Source organism: Electrona antarctica (genome assembly GCF_951216825.1).
Source record: "Electrona antarctica genome assembly, chromosome: 10".
NCBI classification, from domain to species: domain Eukaryota; kingdom Metazoa; phylum Chordata; class Actinopteri; order Myctophiformes; family Myctophidae; genus Electrona; species Electrona antarctica.
The window spans coordinates 39,851,962-39,877,891 of record NC_136791.1 but is presented as its reverse complement, the minus strand read 5'-3'; the positions used below and the strand labels follow the sequence as shown (position 1 = coordinate 39,877,891).

The 25,930-nt window shown below is 45.0% G+C and overlaps 1 protein-coding gene across 1 annotated transcript in view; it reads right to left on the bottom strand.

Moving 5' to 3' along the window:
• LOC306931731 (uncharacterized protein) overlaps positions 1–25,930 on the bottom strand; it is a 107,026-nt gene that overhangs the window by 18,100 nt on the left and 62,996 nt on the right. The window contains exons 4-5 of the mRNA XM_079513309.1: positions 9,310–9,456; positions 1,767–1,909 (exon numbers count right to left, since the gene is read on the bottom strand). Coding sequence (XP_079369435.1) covers positions 1,767–1,909; positions 9,310–9,456 — 290 coding nt within the window. The remainder of the gene's footprint in view (positions 1–1,766; positions 1,910–9,309; positions 9,457–25,930) is intronic.

Genomic DNA, 25,930 nt, shown 5'->3' with positions numbered 1-25,930 from the left:
CTCTCTCTCTCTCTCTCTCTCTCTCTCTCTCTCTGTCTCTCTCTAGTTCCATCTCCTTCTGCCTCGACACAACGTTGCCCACTGTCACGGCGTATTAGAAGTGGCGTACATGTGCATGTCCAATGTGATGAATATGGATGTGACCCCTTTCTCATGGCGCCTGCCCGCCCCGCCTGCCCTCTTTGCCGGCGGCCCCCCCAGGCATAAGACACCACTTCTCAATGAGCACAGCATGCAAAGGAGACAGTGCCTCTGCAGCCACTGCAACAAAATGTGCACGCACACACACACACGCACACGCACACGCACACACACACACACACACACACACACACACACACACACACACACACACACACACACACACACACACACACACACACACACACACACACACACACACACGCACACGCACTCAAGCAGATAAATGTACTGTCGAAGTTGGTGTACACACACACACACACACACACACACACACACACACACAGGCACGCACAGACGCTTTTGTCTCTCTCTGCTGACCTTTCACAATGTGTGTTTTACATAAAAATAAAGGGTTAGGGGTAGCAATCGCCTCAAGACTCAGGAGGAGGAAGACACTGATTTAGAATTCATGCCTGTGACACCTCTAATGAACCGGTAGCTCCTGGCCCTTCATGTCTTCATATCTCAAAGTTCATGTTGTAGGCACGTACACATATGTCTGTGTGTGTGTGTGTGTGTGTGTGTGTGTGTGTGTGTGTGTGTGTGTGTGTGTGTGTGTGTGTGTGTGCGCTCGCGCGTGCGTGCGTGCGTGCGTGCTTGTGTTACTATAAGTGTGAGGAGTAAATGTCCCCACAAGTATAGTGGAATTAGACAAATAGAGCATTTCCCTGGTCTTCACAAGAGAAATGATTGTTTTACGGTTACCAAAGATTTGGGGGCATCTCTGAGAGTTTTTTGGGGAGTGCATTCCATAGGGTTGAGGCAGCTCTGTCGCCCCAGGAACGGAAATGTATCTTTTTGGGGACCTCCAAGAGGTTTGTGTCACCAGACCTGAGAGGGCGGGAGGGGACATAACGCTCGAGGACATCACAGAGGTATAGGGGAGCCAGATTGTTTAGTGCTTTGTACTGTATAGGTGTTTATTGTTTTGAAATGGGTTCTTTGTTTGACCGGCCGGAAGCCAGAGTAGATCGCGGACTGGTCTAATATGGTCTCTGGAACGGGTACTATGACACCATGTTGATGACATCAGGGATCTCCATACCCGTGTATGAGAATTTGTGGATTTATGTTTATTTATGTCCTCTGTGATACACATGCCAGGCTTTCCATCTACTGTAGCTCTTTATTTGTTTGATTTGGTGTCTTGTTTTTATTTTGATTTCATATTTGTTTGAGGTTTGTACTTCAGTTAACGGTGAAGAATTTGTTTGCTGATTGTGCTGTAAATCACATCCATAGTGTCTGTAAATCCCTGCATGCGGCCTGGGCACCAAGAAAAGTGTGCACTTAAATAAAACTAAACTAAACTACAGACTTCTTGCCATTCAAGTAGAAATTAAGAACTTAAACAATTAACACACTCAGCAATATAACTCACTTCGTCTTTGTAGCGCCTGACACCACCCCCTTAAGTGTAAAAAATAAACACAAACACTGCACACACTAATCTGTGATCTAACTTCTTTTATATCTAAAAGCAGAACACAATCTTTTCACGTACTGTGCGGGCGTTTATCAAAGGAGACGTGATCCAGCTGCTTTAATTGACGTTCCTTTACCTTGTTAAGGCTAATTAGCCAGTAGCGAAGGTGATGGTGGTTTTGGCAATTAACGACACGGGAGACGAGCCGAGGGGTAATCACTGCAGGCTCCTTGGTGGCACGTAAGTCATCAGCCTGGCACCCAGCTACACACCCACTGCCTGTGGGGGACAAAACCGTGCATGACTGAAAGCGCTATTTATACTTACTGTACACCGTACAACGGTGATCATGAACGCACACCGAGATCATGTACGTACTGTACAATGTATATTGTGTGATCGTCAAAATCCGAGGAGGCATGCACGCACCTGAGTGTGTGTGTGTGTGTGTGTGTGTGTGTGTGTGTGTGTGTGTGTGTGTGTGTGTGTGTGTGTGTGTGTACTAGCGATGTCCCAATCACGTTTTTTTGTTCCCGATCCGATTCCGATCATTTGATTTGCCCATACCGATTTTTCCAGATCCGATATTTATATTACACGTAAACACGTTTATGCCATATCACAATAGTAAGTAAGTAAGTAGCCTTGCCGAGCCCAATCCATCCCTTGATGCTACAATATCCCAAATCACAGACAATTTCCAGTCTAATATCATGTAATAATATTGATACTTGTCCCGATCACGTTTTTTGGCTCCCAATCCAATTCCGATCATTTGAAAATATGACATGACCGGCCCCGATTTCCGTCGATCACCCGATCCGATCGGGACAACCCTATAGTGTGTGTATGCGTGCATGTGTGTATGTGTTGCAATCCCCCCGTGAATATGACATTTTAAAGATTACCGGCTTATTCCTTCTCCCAAACATCAACAATATATGATATAATTGATTACATCGTGTGCTGTAGAGCAGCATGCACACTTTTTGGCAATGCACTTTGAGGAACAAACTGTGTCAGACATCATTGAGGCAGCCAATGTACTACAGGATTTATAAGGTTGCCAATTGTCATAATATACATGCAAAAGTGAAAATAACCGATCTACAAGCTCACGTGTGGCATTTGTGACACATTCTGAGCTTGTATATCGATTTTTCCTCCCTGATTGTTTGCAACATTACTGGTTAAAGTAGTGGTTCTCAAAGTGGGCGGTCCAGGGAACCTCAGGGTTCCCTGAAGGGGTTCCAAATGGACTCTTACAGGTAAATCTGAGAGTGTATAAATGAAAGGTGTACAAAGGCACCACTAGGTTTAAGTGACTTTACACAGCTAGAAGCCCTGAGGAACCATTCCTTCACCAGTCAATAGTCTGTTGTGTATACTACACTGTACATCCCAGTCAGGTCACTGGTACTTTCCCAGACAGAATGAACCTCCGTTCCCCAGAAGCAACGTTTCCTACCAGCTGAATGAGTATAGATAGGATGTGGTGCTGGGTGGGTATAGGAGGGAAATTACACAGTTTTGTGGCTATTAATGTCCTTGAACCCTGGTCTTTCCCAAGCCAGGCCCGAACAATGGGCCCCTGTGTGCGTCTTGCGTGACACGGCAGGGGGACAGTGCGGGGACACCGCAGGGACGGAGCCGAGCACCACAGCAGCAACACAGTGGCACTGCCAGGCGTCTGTCTGCGGTCGCTGGGGCTGAGTCACGAGTCAAGCATGCCTCGCTCCCCGGTCTATAAATGTGTGTCTACATGGAGAGGGCCGAGGCGGGGCTATTACTATATCACACGATAACTCATGGGACGGGTGCTGGAGAATGGGAGACGGCGGGGGAGTGGCAGGATATGGAAGAGTTCAAATGGGCAAGGGCAAATGAGGCCCTCTCTGTATCTCTCCCTCTCTCGCACGCACACACACGCACGAGCACACGCGCACACGCACACGCACACGCACACACACACACACACACACACACACACACACACACACCGTCCTCATCAGTCAGAGCCCTGCAGTCTCTCTGCCTGGCAGCGCAGCCCCGCTGTGGGTTCTGATCAGAGAGGCAGGGCCACGGCGAGGCAGCCAGCCAGCCACGTTTAAAAAACCTAAATTCCTCTGGCCGGCGTTTGTTTTCCTTCACATTGATCACCTAGCGGCCGCTGACTGATTCTCAGCAAAGCCAACACAGCCGCGGTGTTTTCTTTGCATTTCAGACACGCAGGCAGACAGACAGGCGGAGAAGCCAGGAGGCGTCAAGAGCAGAGGGCAAAATGGAACGGCTGGAATGGGGAGACTTAGCCGCTGCGTCATTTGCAAGGAAGCAAGGAAATATGGCCCCTAGGACTGTCTCCTTATTGCACTAGGAAGCATAGGATACATCCTAGTTAGGTACAGTATGTTGATTTGGCAACATTTCAAGGAAACATCAACTGGTTCCTTGGCTGGGTAGGATATTCCGTAAGCCTGTGTGCGGCAAGTCCTCCGACACCTACATAGTTATTTTAATAGCCGTAGCTTTTTCTTCCAAATAAATTAGACAATTAAAAGCAAGTTTTAAAACAGAGAGTCCATGAAGTAAAACATTCAATCAACATTGTTAGTTGGTCTGTTGCGCAAGAGACTTTATTGGTGTTAATTGCGAGAGAGACTTGAAGCTTTAGCTTCATCAAATTTAAGGATGCTACTTTTGTAGCTTGTCTCAATTCATGTAACCTTTTGGACAAAACAGACACGTAATAAAGGAACATTCCTAACTAGGTACCAGGTGATAAGTCGGTTGCTGGTTTAAATTCCCAGAGCAAGCAGGGAAGGTCTGAGTGGAAAACGAAGCAGCACTTCCATAACAGCATGTGTCTAGAGGTTCCCGTGAGCAAAGCACTGAAATGACCGATGGGTGCCGACAGGTGAATGACCTAACTACCGTATATGAATGTGACATATCTGTCTATCCATCTATCGATCTACAATATAAATTACTCAAATCTGTGCGTGTGTGTGTGCGTGCGTGCGTGCGAGCGTGCGTGTGCGTGGGTCCTTTCCGTATCTCAAGAATGACTTCCAAACGACTTAAAAATGGTCATGTGACATGCGGCAAGTCCTCAGCAATACGTACAGTATCTCTGCTGTCTGGAAGAAACCACCTAACCTAAATGTTTCAGAAAATTAAAAAAACATCAAGCTGAAGCGGAGTTAGGAGGTTTATGTCGAATGGCTTTTTAATACTTTTAACCAATACGTTTAACCAATATACAGAAGTAAAGGATGTTCAATTAATAGCATTGATTTATGCAAAATAAAAATGGAGTTAGTTGGTTTCTTCCAGACAGCAATGTTGTATGTATTGCTGATTGATTGGTCATTAAAATAACCTGCATGCTCTGAAAATGCATGCAGCTGAGAGGCTGCCATGTCAGATGGTTGGGCCGCGAACACACACTACAGTTGGGTGCCACCGATATTGTCCCTTATCATTTGACCCATTTAGGCCTGACCTCAAAATTTTAAAAAATCCTTCTAAATCCTCCAGTTTTCTGAAATAAATATTTTCACGATTTTTCAAAAATAGCAGACCTACAAGCTCGTAGCGCGCCACTCGGTGTATGAGCTTGTAGATCTGCTATTTTTCAATAGCTAAATTATAACATAATGTTTAAAACACCAAAAGGGGTTCCCGCCCAAAATGGGTTAACTGTCCTTTTGCGCAGATCACGCAAACCTCAGCAAAAAGAAAAGGACAATATCGATGGCCTCCAACTGTATATACTTTCCATTCCCTCACCCAAAGAATCTCTTTGTTTCTACAAGACTTCCTGATGGAGATGAACTGGGTGCAGACACTCCTATTCTTAAAGATCTACTACACCTTCGCAGCCATGTCTTCCCTGGTGTGTAGTTCACTTCAGTTGGTAGTAATTCTCAATCCTCCTGTCCTGGTGGGTATCACTCAGCATATCCCTGGGCTCTGCTTTCTTTCCCATCTGAATGAAGGGAACCTTTTTAAGGGCGTCAATCTCTTCGTCTTTCCCTTTCTTTTATATTTATTTAATTTGAGCTATTTTTTAAGTGGACTGTTATTTTTGCTGTTGCTATTGAATTTGGAAGTCATGGCTTCCAGTTTCCACCTGGTGTTGTGTGGAAGTCCCAGCTGAAGTCCATCCTGAATAGCTGCTAGATTGCATCTTCAGACTCTGACTTACAGTAAGTCTAAGATAATTACAATTTTGAACTATTTGATCCCGCAGGGAAAATACAGTTTTCAGCTTCACCCAGCTGATTGCTTCCCAATAGGTCACACTTGAGTGTAAGGGAGGAGCAGTTAGAGGTGGTTAAGGGCCCTATTTTCACCAGCGCCTTAACCCTTATCCCTTAAATTCTTTGACTTTTGTTTGACTATTTTTAAAAACATTTTGAATAGTTCAAATAATTTTTGCGTTTTTTGCCTTTATTGATGGGGTACAGTAAAGAAGTTTAAGGATAAGGGATAAGGCACTGGCGAAAATAGGGCCCTATGTGTCTAGCTCAGAGACTCCCGGAACTCGAATCTGGGACCTTCTGTTTCCCATGCGGCCTTTCTATGGCGTACATGAGGTGACGTCATCGGGTATGTATCTGTATCCCACCATGCAATAGCCCTTTTCCTTGGGCTTAACCTTCTAAATATTATTTCTATATGATAATCAAACATAATGATTATTTTACTTTAATCACACAAACCCTAGCATCGCTATTCTTTTTGACGAATAGTGTCAAAAATATAGATTTGGTATTCGGTTCAGTTTATTTTTAGGGCCGAAACCGAAACCTAAGGCCCGAAACCTACTGTTTTGTTGTGATCAAAATGTAATGTATTTTGCCATTATCATGTAGCTCTCTGTTGTAGAGTCTACAACAAAGCTTGTACAGCCATGACAGCAATGGTAAAAAAAAAAAGAAGCTATATATTATTAATCATAATTGGCTATTCGGTATCCGTTTTCAGCCAACTGTTTACTATATTCGGTACTCGGTTTCGGCCAAGAATTTCCCATTCGGTGCATCCCTACATAACAGGCACACATTCTGCACAAATAGATGAACATTTGGTAAGCATAGACAAACATTCAATGAACATTTGCTATTTCAAATACCGGTATAAGCGAAAGGATTTAGCGTTTAAGTGTATATGTTCCCTGGAAAAATGAAGGGGAAATACATACATACATGATTCACTTGGGTACATGGGTCTGGTCCCTTGGCACCAGAGCCACCATCCCTCTCTCCATCCATCCCCCAGAGCCACCATGCCTTCATCCCTCTCTCCATCCATCCCCCAGAGCCACCATGCCATCATCCCTCTCTCCATCCATCCCCCAGAGCCACCATGCCTTCATCCCTCTCTCCATCCATCCCCCAGAGCCACCATGCCATCATCCCTCTCTCCATCCATCCCCCAGAGCCAGCATGCCATCATCCCTCTCTCCATCCATCCCCCAGAGCCTTCATCCCTCTCTCCATCCATCCCCCAGAGCCACCATGCCATCATCCCTCTCTCCATCCATCCCCCAGAGCCACCATGCCTTCATCCCTCTCTCCATCCATCCCCCAGAGCCACCATGCCATCATCCCTCTCTCCATCCCTCCCCCAGAGCCACCATGCCTTCATCCCTCTCTCCATCCATCCCCCAGAGCCTTCATCCCTCTCTCCATCCATCCCCCAGAGCCATCATGCCATCATCCCTCTCTCCATCCCTCCCCCAGAGCCACCATGCCTTCATCCCTCTCTCCATCCATCCCCCAGAGCCTTCATCCCTCTCTCCATCCATCCCCCAGAGCCACCATGCCATCATCCCTCTCTCCATCCATCCACCAGAGCCACCATGCCTTCATCCCTCTCTCCATCCATCCCCCAGAGCCACCATGCCTTCATCCCTCTCTCCATCCATCCCCCAGAGCCTTCATCCCTCTCTCCATCCATCCCCCAGAGCCACCATGCCATCATCCCTCTCTCCATCCATCCACCAGAGCCACCATGCCATCATCCCTCTCTCCATCCATCCCCCAGAGCCACCATGCCTTCATCCCTCTCTCCATCCATCCACCAGAGCCACCATGCCTTCATCCCTCTCTCCATCCATCCCCCAGAGCCACCATGCCATCATCCCTCTCTCCATCCATCCACCAGAGCCACCATGCCTTCATCCCTCTCTCCATCCATCCACCAGAGCCACCATGCCTTCATCCCTCTCTCCATCCATCCCCCAGAGCCTTCATCCCTCTCTCCATCCATCCCCCAGAGCCACCATGCCTTCATCCCTCTCTCCATCCATCCCCCAGAGCCACCATGCCTTCATCCCTCTCTCCATCCATCCCCCAGAGCCTTCATCCCTCTCTCCATCCATCCCCCAGAGCCTTCATCCCTCTCTCCATCCATCCCCCAGAGCCTTCATCCCTCTCTCCATCCTCTCTTTAATAAACCACCGTTGGTGGTAATTGCCCAGAGCCTGAGACGACGTCATTACTCATTTAGATGTCCAATAACACTGCAGTCTGCCCCGCACGCACGCACGCACGCACGCACGCACACGCACACACACACACACACAAAACAGCCAATCAACACACACCCAGCCACACACACACACACACGGATGCAAGTGCATACATGTACATATACATACATAGTCAGGATCATGTAGACTACATAAACACGCAGGCAGGCATGCACGCGTGCACACATGCGGATGGACGCACACACACACACGCACGCACACACGCACGCACACACGCACGCACGTGCGTGTGTGCTCGCACACACACACGCACACACAGCGCCAGTACATGCTGATCTATATCATTGATTTACTCCCCCCTTCTCTCAATTTTTCATATTCAATGAGTGACTTGTAGATTTGGCTGCTCAATAAAGATACGTCTCAATTAAGAAGACTTCAGTGGGAGGCCTGGGGCTGGGGGTGGGGCTGGGGGTGGGGCTGGGTGGGGAAGCAGTGTGTATTGATGTTTTGCGGTGGATCCACTTAGCCACGGAGAGTTATCAAGAGACGAAAAGTAAACTTTGTTCATTAATGTTTTGATGAACCCTATAACTCTCCAAAGGATATGTCTGGGGAAAGTTAGGAAAGATTTAGCTCCAAAAATAAAAAAACAAATGTTACTTGAGAGTTAACATTCCACACAATCACACTTTGCTTTCATGTCAACAATAGTCAAAATAGAAATAATCCTTTAACATTTTGTGAACAATCATGGTCACAGCGTGCTTACTGTCGCTGTTTTTGCAGTAAAGTGATTTACTGGTTTTAAGTGATTAAAACCAGGAAAAGACAACACTTACGCAATTTCACAATAATATTGTATCGTAATATTATTACGAATTCCAGACGATAACTAGTAGTAATATCGATATAACGCCCAGCCTTACATCAGACCAATGGCAAAGCCTAAATGTTCCGTTGCATGATGGTGTCGCACGGCGAAAATAGCAGACCTCCAAGCTCACAACTCGTCGCGGATGCAATGCCTCATGAGCTTGTAGGTCGCCTATTTCCGAGGCGCAATACCGCCATGCGACAAAGTATTAATCGCGCTTAAACTCAACTGCCTCATCATTTGTCAACATTTCAAGCAGTTCATAAGGTATGTGAGGGTGGAAGCCGCAGAGCTGCTGCAGACCTGAGCGTGAAGGGGAAGGCTTGGTGCGGTGCGCTATGGTCAGGAGTGAGTCCAGAGCCAGGAGCCTCGGTCTGGCCATCCTGCTGGATCCAAGCAGCTGCTGAGATGTGGTTTCCCCAGCCTCTCCTGACAAACTCCCCACAGCACCTGAGGGAAAACAGAGCAGCCGGAGGAAAAACCATGAGATGGATGGAGGGGTGTACTGGAGAGAGACAGACAGAGAGAGAGAGAGTGTGTGTGTGTGTGTGTGTGTGTGTGTGTGTGTGTGTGTGTGTGTGTGTGTGTGTGTGTGTGTGTGTGTGTGTGTGTGTGTGTGTGTGTGTGTGTGTGTGTGTGTCGCGATGGCGTTCTCCTGTATGTGCGTGTGTGTTAGAAGCATTTTTTTGGTTTGTTTGAACACAAAATTTTAGTCATTAGCAGTTTCACCTGACAGTGAGGACTTTCACTGGGAGGGTACTGTAAACCCTATGCAGAGCAACATGCTATCGTTCTGCTCCACTTCAGGCACCCTGACCAACCTGTATAGAAATCACTGGTTCAGCGACAGAGATCCAACTCCCCAACCGGCTTCCGACCGGCCAGAGGCAAGGTAGGGGATTTGAAATACCTTCGCCATGGTGGTGGGCTGGAACTAAGTTCAGTTATTGTGCATTTGTATGCGTACATGCGGGTATATGAGTGTGTGTGTGCATGGCCGTCTACATGGGTTGTATTTGTTTCCACGTCATTCCACGCTCACCCTCATTTTCTTCCGCCGACCGCTCGGTGGGGCAGTTCTTGTATTCTTGTATTTGTTTTACTGAGAATAAACTTAGAAATAAGTTTAGGGTTAGGCCTAGTTTTACTAAGGTTAAGTTTAGGAATACATAGGGTTAGGTTCTTCTGGCACCATTATACTGAGGTTAATAAGGTTAGGAATAAGGTTACATTTAACCGTTTAGGCTTAGTTTACTGAGGGTTAGGTTTACGTTATGAGGTTACGTTTAGGAATACCAGGCAGAGCAGTTATGCCGGCTGTACGTTTGAGGCGACTGTGTTTTGAGGCAAGCATTCTAGTATTCATTCCACCTGGCTGTGCCGAGGCTTTTGCTGTCCTTCCTGGGCACACCAACACACCGCTAAAACCTGAGCATTGACTTACCGGTAACTCTGAAAGAGTCAAATTGGACACGTGCGGGACGACCAGAAAAAACAGAGAGAAACAGAAAAAAAAGAGTACACAGTCAGTGTTAATTTATCCATTTTGTAACTCTGGATGCGTACAAATGGAACCAAATGGACCTGTACAGGTCCATTTGGTTCCATTTGTACGCATCCAGAGTTACATTAACCCTGGGGATTTTACAGAGTAGACGTGAAAGAAGAGAACACGAGGTATTTGCCTGAACCCTGCAGCCAAACATAAAGAGACCATCGCTTGAGTACAATGAAGGAATGTGCCATCTTTTATGACGGGGAATGAAGAGAGTAAAAGCACTGCGCTACATAAAACGCATGTATATATATTGGATTACGGTGCGTCGTGATCCCGCAGACCATAAATCTCGGGGACGGGACTGTAAAAAGGCCAGGATGAAAGACCTGATTGGCTTATTTTGACTGATCTCGGCTGGAAGAGTTATTTTTTGCCCGTGGACAGTCGTTGCGAGGCAGACGGCTCTTTATAGTGAGGCGGAGGAGGAGGAGGGGGCAGGAGTGTGTGGGGGGGGGGGGGGTTGAGGCACTGTGTGTGTGTGTGTGTGTGTGGGGGGGGGGGGGGACATTCACTGTCTGGCGAGCGTTAATATTAACCGCCCGGAACAAAAGAGTGTTAGTCTAGAGCGGAGAGGTACTGTGGCTTGACACGGAACAGACACACCTGTGTGATATCGAGGGGGAGCGAGAGAGAGAGAGAGAGAGAGAGAGAGAGAGAGAGAGAGAGAGAGAAAGAGAGAGAGAGAGACAGGGGGGGGCAAGAATGGTGTGCATGTTCCCTGTGTGTTTATGGTTAACGTCAGTGTTAATTTAACTCATTTCTCATAAAGAATGTGTAAAGATTGACCCACTCTGATATAACCTACTGTACTTTCACTACACTCTTTCACTTCACTTTCACTGCATTATTTAATATGCAGATCACTTCGTTTTGTACCGTATCCCAGTTTGGTGTCTTGTAATCAAGCCCTGGTGCAGAGGTGCTGATTACTACGTTAGGTTCAGGTGTAAAGATCAGTGTTTGTTACTGTGATTAAATAGCTCCAATAGAAATTAATTCATTAATTACGTATACTATGAATAAACAAGAAAATATACTTTAAAATACATAATTTCACAACTTTTTTTCTGTCTCAGATCAACTATAAGATTTAAAATGAATGACAGTATGTTTTTTTATTATAGTGTAGACAAATTAAGGAAGGAAGTAAGCTGCCAATTAAGGCACAGGATACCATTGCGTTGCGGTAACATAAGAAGACAGATACAATAATAAACTTGTAAAGTTTCTCAGATGATGTAATGTGTTTTTTGAAACAACAATAAGAGTTGAGATCAGACATCGACATCGTTGACCTTTCGATCCAGAAGCAAATTCACTCTGTCTCTTCTTCGTTTCCTTGTTTTCAGTCGTTCTTCCTTGTTTCAGCTCTCTTTCTCTCTCTCTTCCCCCCTCTCTCTCCCCCTATCTCTCCCTCTCTCTCTCTCTCTCTCTTTTACAGGCTTCAGGAATGCCGGGTCTCCTTAGTGATTTATAAACATACACATAATAAATGTGTGGCTGTAGTTTAAGCTGTGATGAAGCATTCTCTCTCTGGGACTCTGTTGCGTGATTTAAAGGGCTGACATTTATGGCAAACAGGCCTATTATTCAGAGTGACTGTCTGTGTACAGACCAGCGTTTTACAGCGGTTGCACAGAGGTGAACCCCCCCCCCCCACAACACTGAGCCAGTATCTAACACAGGCTAAATATTCAGTCACACAGCACAAAGTACAGGAAGTGTGTGTACACTAGTATGCGCCTGTTGAAGAAGGGGGATCCTTTACCAGGAGCATACGGTATAGAATGCCTAGAATGCATAATTCTTGTACAGAGAGCAACTCAACATGGGACTCGTTCCTCAAAAGATAGGCCTACACAACGAGGAGAAATGAGAAGGTATACAGTACACATCCCTCACTCGACTCACATTCAAGCCATGCTTCTTTTTCTTTAGAAGTGGATCAGACTTAATCAGACTTCGTTTTGTTTGTGAGACAATTAAGCAATGTAAATTTGTAGTACTATAAACTGGTTTAAATCCAGCACAAGTGCGAATCAATGGAAATAAACATGGGGTTGAACTGTGTGACACAATTATCAAAGAACGTCTAATACCCCCGACCTTGAATAGCCTACACTAATCATTTGCTACACACAGGCTTTGATATCTCATACTCATTAGCTAACATTGTGTTTGCGGGTTCATTCCGCACATTAAGCCCAAAGCATTCACAGCAACGTTAACAATGAAGCTGTGTCTTCACTGAATCCCATAACCTGAGTAGCATCACTGTCCGCTCAGTGGATATAGCAAGCAATCGACGACTCAGCGGACGACATCACTATCTGTCCAAGATAATAGATGACAATAATGGGAAACTGTCCCTGAGCACTCGTTTAGACTCTTCCTGCCCATTTACTGATACCCTGCCTATTTAATTCCCCTCCTATAGCCAGGAAAACAGACACTTTGAGTCCATCTAGAGGGAGCACATTTACAATAAAAGGCCGGCTGAATCCTCAGCTCACGTTTCCCTCTGACCGTGGCAGGACATAAAACTTCGGGCCAGACCTCATTTTCTCGGCGCCATCCCCCGGACACACTGCTGCAAAAAAAATCAATATGGCTGCACACAATACTCCTTAACTTTGAGAGTGACTGTGAATCGTCTTTGTTGAGACTAGAATATGCTGGGAATGTTTTAGTTTGTTTCCCTTCCCCCCAGTTCTGGTGTGATTGCTTGTGATCAAGCCCCAATTGCGCTGGTGCTCATTACTAAATTAGCATTTCACAAAGACACTCCAGTTGCTAATGCCTACCAGTATTTTCTTGACACAGTCAGACAGGCTGGGTGCCAGTTGAGGTGCATTATGGCCAGGATAACTGAATTCTTCCAGCAAAATAAGGAGGAATAAACTCAATCGTGTAGCAGGGCGAGAAAACCCTGGGGCGTGGTGAAGAAAGCTGCTCCGCCTGTATCGAGTTATTCTGTGGAGATTAGCGCGTAGCATGTAGCATTTAGCTGGTAGCTACTGCTTGCCAGGGCTGAGCATGACTCACGTGGTCAATAAAGCAGCCAGAGCTGTCGTATCTTAGCTTTAACATTGTATTGACTGTTACAATATCAACTCCTTCTATAAGGACTGCCTTGCAACTGCTGAGGGCTAGGTGTGTTTACTTGATAAAGTCAGACAGCTACATCCACAATGCTTGAAAATGTGGTCAGGAAAATTGTGTCACGGCCGCCGGCACGGAAAAGTGGGACTAACATGTTGGCATGCTACATGCTGCATTTCCACTCATGAAAAAATCTGTATGTAGCTACCTATATAAGGGGAAATTTGTTTGCCAAGGGTTATACCTTGAAGAAGGCCGTGCTGGCAGCTATACGTGTGCATTATCCCAGTTTTTAATTTATACTGTGAACAAGCCACTTCAATACATTTTTAACTATTTTTTCACCACTATTTTTTGGTTTCTTTTTTCTGAGTTGCATGAACAAAGTATGTTGAACATTGGTGACCAGATCTACATACATATTATACATATAAGTGTATTTTTTTATTTTTATATTTTTCTTATCGTGCCATGGTGGTAGTCAAGTTTACTTCAACAAGCAAGACTTTTGTACAGGGCGACAGGTGCATTTGAAGATAGTGTGAGAGTTTCTTTTACAACCACCAGGTTGACTTTGAAAACTTAATCTCTGAATGTGAAGTCAGAAAAATGGTAAGGACGGGTAATTAACTTTGAATAGTACCTGCTCCATACATCCAACTCCAACATTAAACAACAATATGGTACAGTATAGGTCAGGATATACGATCCATACTATGGACGGATAGAGAGAATATTTTTTATGTATAAAAAAGCTGGGCTTTAATAGCAAATTACTGTTTTTCACCTATGTCTCTGGGTAGAGATTCCCTGGCACACCTCCACAGTCCACACCACAATTTACAACAAATGTGTCCAAGTCTTCTGGGTGCGAGAGTTTGAAAATGTGTTGTTGTTAATTTAGCTCAAACCTATAGTCAACCTGGAGGTACGGATGAGGGCTAATCATTACTGCAGGACCCAATGGGTCCATAATAATATATTATAGAACATACTTCAATAATAATTAACAACAAATAACAACAATAGAGAAGACAGACGGCTAACATTATGCCATAACCAGATACTGTAGCTGCACCTAGGTGCTTCTAAGTCTGTCTATGCTACTGTACATATTTTATCCTGGAGAATTGCTGAGTCAGGAGGACCACCCACAACTCTCTCTGACTGCAAATAGTGGACTCCACAGGAATGTAACTGTAATACTTGGTTAAAAACAAAACCCACACATCTGAAGTATAGCCTAATTTGGAGAATCCTAGATAGTCAAATAGGGCCGCAACTTATTTATTTATTGTTTCCTTTAGTTCCTTATAGATAATTGTTCTGAGTAACCACTTAAGTGCTACAGTATTTTATACTTGGTCATACAGCAGTGTTGTGCAGAACTAGCGAATATTGCCGATGCGCACAAGGTCACAGGTCTGCTACTTTCACTACTTTTTAAATTTGTTGAAAGAAAGTTTTATAATTCATGGTTTACTTTGATTAACTGTTGCACCCATACAGTAAAAGGTAGGAGTGCACATCAGTATTGAAAAGGTAACACAATTAATTAATACATAATTAATTCCAGTGTTTTTATTTTGAATCTTTGCCTAAAGGATAATGACATGCACAAAATATGGTCGCGAAGCTGAAAGCGGTTACACAGGTTTATAAATTAAATAAAGTGTGCGTGTGTGCGCGCACGCGTGTGTGTGTATGCAAGCGTGTTCACGAGCATATCGTTGCTGTCGCGAAGAAACATCATATCTCCGTATTTCAACCTTTTAGGTTTACGTAAATGAATGCCCTACTTCATTCATCATACAAGAGTAGTGAAATAGCAGATCTACAAGCTTGCATGAAAATATATGAGCTTGAATATAGGTTTTCACTATTTGACTTTTTTATTAACAACAATAAAAAGTAACGGTTTTGGACATACAAGGGTTTCCATGTGACGTTATAAGAGAACCCTGTGCAGACTGGTTGGTCTCACTCACTAGAGCTCTCTCTGAATCCTCCGTGCAGCCTGCTGCGGTACATCACCTTGACAGCTGGGACTCAGGCGGAGAGGCTCGGAGTGGGAGAGGTCCTTCAGGTTGCCTCCTGTGATGGACACCGCTAGCTGGGAATCTCCGAGCGGAAGTGACCTCACATTGACCTGCAGCGCCGCGTGACCCTTCAACTTGTAACCCTTTGACCCGCACGCTTAATTCTGCCACTACGCATAAAAATAAATATTTTCCCATGGAGGGACTTGGGGATGGGTTCGTCTAGCATGCAGGTGACACTGCATGTGAGGGGCTCTTGTTCCATGCAGGGTTGCAGCTGTTAATCCAACGGATAGGTTTCATCGATTATAAAAAGAATACCGGTATACATTTTAATAAAATAATCGATATTGGGGAGAAATGTAAAAATGTTTTTGGGAAAGTTTCCCAAATGTTAAAAAAGAAATGCAGAAACGTCTGTTCTACAAAATTGTGAGCTTGTAGATTATGTGTTCTCTGGTATGTTTGCACGACACGGTCACTCACAAAGCAATGTGACGTGTTGTCAGTTTGTAAATAGGCTATTTTTGCAGGACTGTTGTCAGATGAAGATGCCATATAAAACAGGGCTTAAGTGTTTATCAGACTAATTTAGATTAGATTAGAGAGTATTAAAACATATCTTCTGTTTGCCTCAATTTGTTGATATAAAACAGAAAATAAAATAATTTATATTTAAAAATATGCCTCTTGATATTCTGAAATGTATAGAATTATCGCTATAGGAAAAGCATCTAAAGTTGCAGCCCTAGTTCCATAATGGCCTAATACACTATTCTTTAGTCAAGTGTTTCCTATGAATTGATTGCTGACATTGAGATAAAATTCATTTAGGAAAAAGCCCTGTAATGCTTTAGGCCTTTGCCTGTAAAATACTACCCGTTTAGGCACACAACCAATATTTCTTTAACTATTGGGTGATATAATATCAAGTAGTAAAAATGAATACACACTAGCCTACAGTATATGACATTTTGCAATGAAACCTTTCATTTTTCATGTGGCTTTCAGCGTATATAAATTAGGCCTTTTTTGTACAGGTCCTAAATTATGTGTCAACATGATTTTGCACTCGCCAAATGGTCAATACAGTAAACGTCTCTCCCTGTCCACAAATGGTTAAATGCAATATTTAAGCAGCAAACAGAAGTCACTTCTCCCTAGAGCTGTGCGACGGTGATATTCTTCCCCTGAAATAAACGACAACGGAACAAGAAGTGGCACATAAATTAAAGTGGCAGCGTGATTGATGAGTCAGAGAACAGCGGAAAGGCTCTTTACATTGCTTTTTAGTGGGGCTAGGGAATACACACCACACACACACATGCATGCACATTCATGTAAGTGCACACATGCACGCACGCACACACACACGGGATCATAAACATTCACCAAATCATATACATTCATACACACATGCATGCATTTGCATGCACACAAACACGCACAGTCGCGCACACAAACTAATGTACACACATGCACACGCACAAACCATTTGCCATGTGTAACCACATCAATCCAACATACTAAAATACACCCTTGAGAGAGGGAATGAAAGAGAAAGTGAGAGATACTGTGTGTGTGTGTGTGTGCGTGCGTGTGCCTGCATGTTTATGCGTGTACATATTGCACACGTCCACCCCTGTGTGTGTATTTGCGTGCAAGTTGCCCGTTTCCTCGCGTCTCTAAATGAGCTCCATGCAATATTAAAAGATGCAAAATGAGTCTGCGGGTGAGCGAGGAGGACACGCTCGGAACGCCATTGGCGACTGACCTACCAAGGGCACCATGGGAAATAAGCAGACTGGGCAATGCGAAGGCGCAGGCAGACCGTGGATATTGTTTTCGGCATCGCACCTATCCATCAAACTCAGCGACATGTTAATTCTCTCCAAGACCAGGCGAAATGCATGAGGGAATACAGTATGCATGCAAGCATCTAATGCTCAAACTGACTGGTTAGCATCTTATCTGTATTATAGTGTACAATCATTTGAGAATACCCATGCTCAGATATTGCTAGCTAAACTTAATGGAAATGATCTCTAGAGCCCAGAAGATTTATCTGCCATTGACTTTTTGAATGATCGGTATATCTGCAATTATGATGCTAGCCAATGTGTCCTGATTTTTAACCACTTTGAACCTTCCTATTATATCTTGGGAGGTTGAAATAGCTGAAGTTGATTTTCGCTGAATGTTTGCCCATTTCCACAGATGATGTCTGGCTATTATGACATGCAGAGAACAGTGACGCTAGGGTTCATTTGGTCAAGTGGTTAAACCTGGGACGTTCTGAACACTGTCATATGTTTGAACCCAATATGGCAAAACTTGAGGGCTGAGGTGGAACCTTTTAGCACCGAGAATGAAAAACTTGGCATGTAGCTGTATAGCATGCTGAATGAATAACTGGACATCAGCTGTGGGGGGACTGAAGGAAAAGGGGGGTGGCGGAGGGGGGTCTTTGTAGCTTTCCTTGCAAAGGTCGGAGGAACACTTAACACTGCGGGAGAATGTTCCAGGTTGAAGGGGGACGAGGAGGAGGAGGAGGGGGAGAGAGAGTGTTAATGAAGGGGGGGGGGAGCCGGTATGAGATCAGCCCTCGTCTCAACGCTACGCTTTTACTGCAGCTCTTAAGGCTAATTTATACATCATCGAACGGCCACGTCATGCGACGAGAACGACCAACGCATTCCTGTCGCGAAACCCATTGATAAGATGATGTTTTGTCGCACAACACGGCCTCTCAATGAGGTATTTACATTACAGCTCATAGTGCCTCGGAGACAGACAGACAGACAGACAGACAGACAGACAGACAGACAGACAGACAGACAGACAGACAGACAGACAGACACACAGACACACAGACAGATGCAGATAGAGATAGATAGATAAAATAAAGGCTTGACAACGTAGAGGGACCACATAATTCATTGTGGTGTATAAGGGGACCATTGGGGATGGAGGGAGGGAGGGAGAGTGAGAGAGAGCAGGAAGGTGAGAGGAGAGAGAGAGGAAGGGTAGGAGGGTACAGTACAGAGCGGGCTGCCTGCCTTTTACAGCCCATTCCAGTAGATGAGGAGCATCAATCTCTGGCTCGCCACTGGGATAAGACCTGGCTGCTATACAGCCAGCAGGGCCAGGGATATAACATGCACGAAAGCACGCACACACACGGAGGGAAACGTGCGTGCGTGCGTGCGTGCGTGCGTGCGTGCGTGCGTGCGTGCGTGCGTGCGTGCGTGCGTGCGTGCGTGCGTGCAAGCAGCACGCACACGAACGCACGCACGCACACGCACACACACACAGTTGTAGTGATACATTGCTACACAGCGTATATTTAAATGATGCACTGTACCTGCCATGTGCCATGTCATGCCACTACCCGCAGTAATTGTCAGTTAATATGTCATTACATGAGTATATATACTCCTGGCATAGTGCATGTGCATTGATGTGCAGACATTTCAAACTGGGAGTTGACTGTCTATTTTAGTCCACTGTTACCAATGTATCTGCTGCATTGTCTGCTTGTTCAAGACATGGTCTTACTTGGCAAAACCCTGATTTGAATTTGCATGATCCGGTTTGAACATTGGTAAATCCGGATTTCCGGGAGTGCATAAATGTAACCATGGATTGGTTACGAGTTGAACAGTGTAGCATCTCTGAGTTCCAATATGGATGTCCATCAATTTAGCAGTCATCTGGTAGGGCAAAAAAGAGAAAGCATGTGCGGTTTGGCACGTTAGCCATTAGCATGCTTTTTGTGTACACGCAGCAGATTAAAATATGGGGGGCGATGCAAGATGAAGGGGAGGGGGTTACAGGGGGGTGCGGCAACACGCAACAAAATAGAAAATGTTTTGAATTATACATTCCCAACGTCAGTGACAAATTGAGAGAGGGATTCGCCATAAATCATAAGTGTGCCACGCCGCCTACAGAGAGGATTGCTCGTCAGGCGGCGGGCTAAGATTTAGAGAGGCTGCTGCTGTTGTTGTTGGAGCTGCAGTTACTATCAACGTTTTCACCAGTGGGAGTCAGATTATCCCTATTCTGGCTACTATTATGAATTTATTATTATTTGTTGTTGTTATAATAAATAATTGTGTCCCATTAAGTTGTTTTGGGGGTATTTTTGTCACAGTATATTTGCACATACGGGACATTTGCGCTCCTAACTATTAGGGGCATAGTGGGCGCTATTAATACAATGCCCGGAGCAATTAGGGGTTAAGTGTCTAGCTCAGAGACACTTGGACACACAGACTGGGTGATACATGGAGGGGAGAACCAGACTGGGTGATACATGGAGGGAGAACCAGACTGGGTGATACATGGAGGGGAGAACCAGACTGGGTGATACATGGAGGGAGAACCAGACTGGGTGATACATGGAGGGGAGAACCAGACTGGGTGATACATGGAGGGGACAACCAGACTGGGTGATACATGGAGGGGAGAACCAGACTGGGTGATACATGGAGGGGGAGAACCAGACTGGGTGATACATGGAGGGGAGAACCAGACTGGGTGATACATGGAGGAGAACCAGACTGGGTGATACATGGAGGGGAGAACCAGACTGGGTGATACATGGAGGGGAGAACCAGACTGGGTGATACATGGAGGGGAGAACCAGACTGGGTGATACATGGAGGGGGAGAACCAGACTGGGTGATACATGGAGGAGGAGAACCAGACTGGGTGATACATGGAGGAGGAGAACCAGACTGGGTGATACATGGAGGAGGAGAACCAGACTGGGTGATACATGGAGGGGGAGAACCAGACTGGGTGATACATGGAGGAGAACCAGACTGGGTGATACATGGAGGGGAGAACCAGACTGGGTGATACATGGAGGGGAGAACCAGACTGGGTGATACATGGAGGGGGAGAACCAGACTGGGTGATACATGGAGGAGAACCAGACTGGGTGATACATGGAGGAGAACCAGACTGGGTGATACATGGAGGAGGAGAACCAGACTGGGTGATACATGGAGGAGGAGAACCAGACTGGGTGATACATGGAGGAGAACCAGACTGGGTGATACATGGAGGAGAACCAGACTGGGTGATACATGGAGGAGGAGAACCAGACTGGGTGATACATGGAGGAGAACCAGACTGGGTGATACATGGAGGAGGAGAACCAGACTGGGTGATACATGGAGGAGAACCAGACTGGGTGATACATGGAGGAGAACCAGACTGGGTGATACATGGAGGAGGAGAACCAGAATGGGTGATACATGGAGGGGGAGAACCAGGGACCTGAGACGCGTCTCTGGTTCAAAAACATGATTCAACCCCTAAATCCCTATAATTAGCTGTCCAGATTGCCAATGACTGTACACTAAATATCTTCGCTGAACATTTATAGCCAATCTACAACTGAAGAGAGCTTGTAGATCTGCTATTTTTGCCCCATAGGGTTCAAGGGGCTAAGATAACATGGCAAAATCCATGTTCATTTAGCTCTGAGAGTATAGTAAATGTAACCAAATGGATACATTATCACTGAGGATTCTGTGTGCGATTGCTTACAGTATACATTCAAAACTGTGTCACAAAACTACAAAAAAGGGAAAAATAATAAAGAACACGAACACAGCCAAAGGCGTAACCAATCAAAATACAAGGGGGGTACAACTCCTGCCGCTGCTACTATTTCATCTGATTGCGCTTTCCTTCTGCAAACATCACAGAGCACTGAGTGAAGCAGACAAAACAACCCAGACCGCTCATTCCTAGACGCCTCGGCCGCCACGTAACATACTTTTGCAGCGGCCCATTTAGTCCATTTACGCCTCCGTACAGTGCTGTCATTCTCCCAGATGCGTTCCCACACCACCTCGCCCGTGTTTTGGGAGCCGGTTGGGGTCGAATTCTGGACAGCGTCTCGCGCCTCACGTCTGGGAACCCCCTCCCCTCCATCCCTGCCGGCCACACCTCAGACAAGATCGGCCCGCCGAGCACACAAAGAGGTGGCCAGATACACAAGCAGAGAGAGACGGGGGCTATCCATCATGGCAGCTAAACACAAACAAACAGGTCTTAAGAAACAGAGTGTGTTGGGGGGTGGGTGTGAGATGACCACCACATTACATGGGGCAACGCGTGCGTGTGTGTGTGTGTGTGTGTGTGTGTGTGTGTGTGTGTGTGTGTGTGTGTGTGTGTGTGTGTGTGTGTGTGTGTGTGTGTGTGTGTGTGTGTGTGTGTGTTGGTGAGTGATGTGGTATAATGGTACCCACATGATCTGCTGTTACTGGGTATAACAGAAAGAATAGCATTGTTGGGCACGCAAGTGTGTATGTGCGTGTGCCGTGCATGTGTGCATGTCCGCGTGTGTGCGCATGCTTGCATTCATCTGTTTATGTACATACAGTAAGTGTGCAAGAGAGACTGCATCATAAAATAACACTGTGACCCGCATCACCCAACGAGTTGATCTTACTCCCTGTAATCTCACACACCTTGGTGTGCTGGGACCCCAGGACCCCTGGTTCCCAGCATATAGTGGTCCAGAGAGGACGCCTGTTGTCCATAAATCACAGATGAAGTCAGACTCCCGTATTTACGGAGTGATTAAAACTCACGAGGCGAGGCACTCTTAACAGACCTAAGCCAAACAGGACTGAGCATGCTGCCCACACACACGTAGTATATGTACTTGGAACTAACTAAACACAAGGCCCACATACTGTAGTCATGCCATGCACAATATATATACCGTATAGACATAGTAAAATCCTGTGTTCATTTATCCATTTGCAACTCGGAGAGTGTACAGTGTACACATGTAACCAGATGGACCAACTGGTTACGTTTGTGTTAAATTAACACTAAGGATTTTACTGGGGCACACGCACGCGCACACGCACACACACACAAACGTGTGTGTTAGGCAAACCAGACTGAATGCACGGAGGGAGCGTTCATTTTATTTCACGTGATAACCGTCGAACCGATTCCATTCAGCACAACTTGCCAACTCGGACGGTGTGCTTGCAACGCGCTGGGCCATCGGCTGTTCGCCGTGGGCACTGCACGTCTCATGGCTGTTCGCCGTGGGCACTGCACGTCTCATGGCTGTTCGCCGTGGGCACTGCACGTCTCATGGCTGTTCGCCGTGGGCACTGCACGTCTCATGAGCGTCAAAGCGTTGCTGTTGTTCCACATGTTGTTGTAAAAGCATGCACACATGAGTGAACCCAAAACCAAAACCCCTTCAAATCTGACTTGACAATGACACATGTGAGAGAGTTTAATGTAATCAGTCCTGTCCATTTCTGTCCATGACTTTGAGAAAGGCTGGCTGGAAACTTGGGGGAACGATGATGAGATGATTGACTTTATTGTTATTTATTTACAATTTGTTTTGATATATGTTTATGTTGCATTTAATTGTTATAATCATTACTATATTTTCTCTTTTTGTTTTGTCAACGGTGGTTGGTGCAGGGGTTTGGGGGTAGGATCTTTAAAAATGAGGCAAGGGGCAAGCCACTGATTGCAGTAGGCAAATAATTTGAATTACGCTTTGTGTGCATTCTCTTTGTATGCCTGTACCTGTGCCTTTCATCCAAAAAATTAAATAAAAATGTATAAAAAAAAAAAATGAGATGATTGACTTTCGGGTCGAAAAGGTTAAAGGTCACAACGACGAATCCCCCACATCTCAGGAACGGAGAGAAAAACAATGTTATTAATTAACAGAACAAGTGGATTTTTTTCCCCTTGCCGCTGTACTGTACATACTGAACAAAACTGTCATTTGTGGTCTAAGAATAGCTGCATTATATATATCAAGGTCAAACAAGCAAATTATTAACATTAATGCTAATTATGGAGCAACATGTACTGGAAGTATATTTTTTCATGAAGGTGAAGGCCACATAATTGACGACGGTGGTATGATACAGTAGCATGTAATGACTTTAGAGTTTAGCACTAATGAGATAATTGGCTACTAATGAAAAACCATGCAGACCGGTTCTTGATTTTCAACAAAGCTATGGTAGTGGTGCTAAAGCTATGGTAGTGGTGCTAAAGCTATGGTAGTGGTGCTAAAGCTATGGTAGTCATGGTGCTAAAGCTATGGTAGTGGTGCTAAAGCTATGGTAGTGGTGCTAAAGCTATGGTAGTGGTGCTAAAGCTATGGTAGTGATGCTAAAACTATGGTATAGTCATGGTGCTAAAGCTATGGTAGTCATGGTGATAAAGCTATGGTAGTGGTGCTAAAGCTATGGTAGTGGTGCTAAAGCTATGGTAGTGGTGCTAAAGCTATGGTAGTCATGGTGCTAAAGCTATGGTAGTGGTGCTAAAGCTATGGTAGTCATGGTGCTAAAGCTATGGTAGTGGTGCTAAAGCTATGGTAGTGGTGCTAAAGCTATGGTAGTGGTGCTAAAGCTATGGTAGTGGTGCTTTGCATTTCCATTTATGTTTTATCATACTGAGAAACGCACACTGAGAAAGCACACAGTAAAGTCCTCAGAGTTCATTTAACTCGGAGTGTACAAATGTAACCAAATGGACCAGTTCTTGTACAGTATGTACACACAAAAAAGAACACACAAAACACAGAGCCAAACCCAGCAGAAAAAGTATTAGTTTAAGCACAAGGGGGTTCCACCGCACCTCAAGCCTGTGGTGACCAGGCTCAAGGCTGGTCCGGTGCATCTCAGGAGCAGGATAGGTAACAGGTAGAAGGAAGGCACTGGAGGACCTGACGAAGATGTTATAGTTACATCAAAACGTTGTCGTTTTTACCTGCGCCCTGCTGAATAAAGGCCTTAAAGGACCACTTCACCACTTTTCAACCTATCTTCATATAATAGGTCCTCACTAATAATCATGAAAAAATGGCGCAATTTGTTTCTACTCGGTCTGTGTCGCATAGGAGGGCTGTGGGCAGTTCAGAAACCGTCTTCCAGTGACATCATCGATGGGGAATACAACCTAATAGAAACTACAGGCTTTCTAGTCCTGAAAAGTTGCAATGCGAAAATGGAAGCCACCGTTCTCATGATAATGAAAATCTAAAAGAAATTGCAAAAAAATCTTGTTTAAAAAAAGATCTGCCTAATGATGATGTCACTGGAAGACGGTTTCTAAACTGCCCACAGCCCTCCTATGAGACACAGACTGAGTAGAAAAGAATCGTGCCATTTTATCATGATTATTAGTGAGGACCTATTATATGAAGATAGGTTGAAAAGTGGTGAAGTGGTCCTTTAACTGTCCCAGATTGCTCCAGTGCCTTCCTTCTACCTAAAAGTATTAATTTACTAAGTATAGAGGTTTAGGTGGTTAACTATAGCACACACAATCAGTCGGTCACACTGTCCTGGAAGCCTCCATTAGGGACTCATTATAGATGAGTCTGTATAGATTGCTCAGATACTTATACTGCACACTGTATACAGTTACGGTAAATAGTATAAGGTTATACCTTATTGTACATTCTATACCTCCACACACTAAGCCACCCCTCCCATTTCTGCTTAAGGAATTCCTCATGGGGCTTTATCTTTATCTCATTAGCATTTATATATTTATTTATTTTTCACTTTTCATATGTAGTAGCCCAATCTATTCTTGCTGAGTTGTGTTGCTGTTAGCGTAGTTTTGCGGACCCTGTCTGTATCTGTATGAGGAAATAAACCTCATTGATTCAATTATTGAAGAAACATGTTTCAGCTGTGCATAATAAAGTTTGTCTTATTGCATCACATCGCATCTCATGTCCGACACCATAAAATCTTCAAAGTGTTAACTTTTCCATTTGTAACTAAAGTTACCAATTAACCCACATTCAATCACACACATACACACACACACCACCATCTTCCACTTGTATCGCACAAAGTATCTGAGTGAGAGTGGCGGGAGGAGGGGGAAATCAAATATTTTGTTTTGAGCCTCACTAATATCAGTGATTTCTACTCTGCTCCTTAATGGTGTTTTTATTGATTGGCTGGGTAATGGCGGAGACCCATATATCTGACGCCCTCATTTAAAGTACAAGTGAGTAATAGCCGTCTGAGAGACGGCCGTAAAGAAGCGATTTTTTTTCCTCTCGTCTTTTCCCCTGTCGTTTGATCACTTCAGGAAGAGGGGGAGGGGGGGTGATGGTGTAGACTAGAGGAATGGAGAGGTTAAGGAAGGAAGGAAAGAAGGAAGGAACGAAGGGTAGAGGGATGCAGTT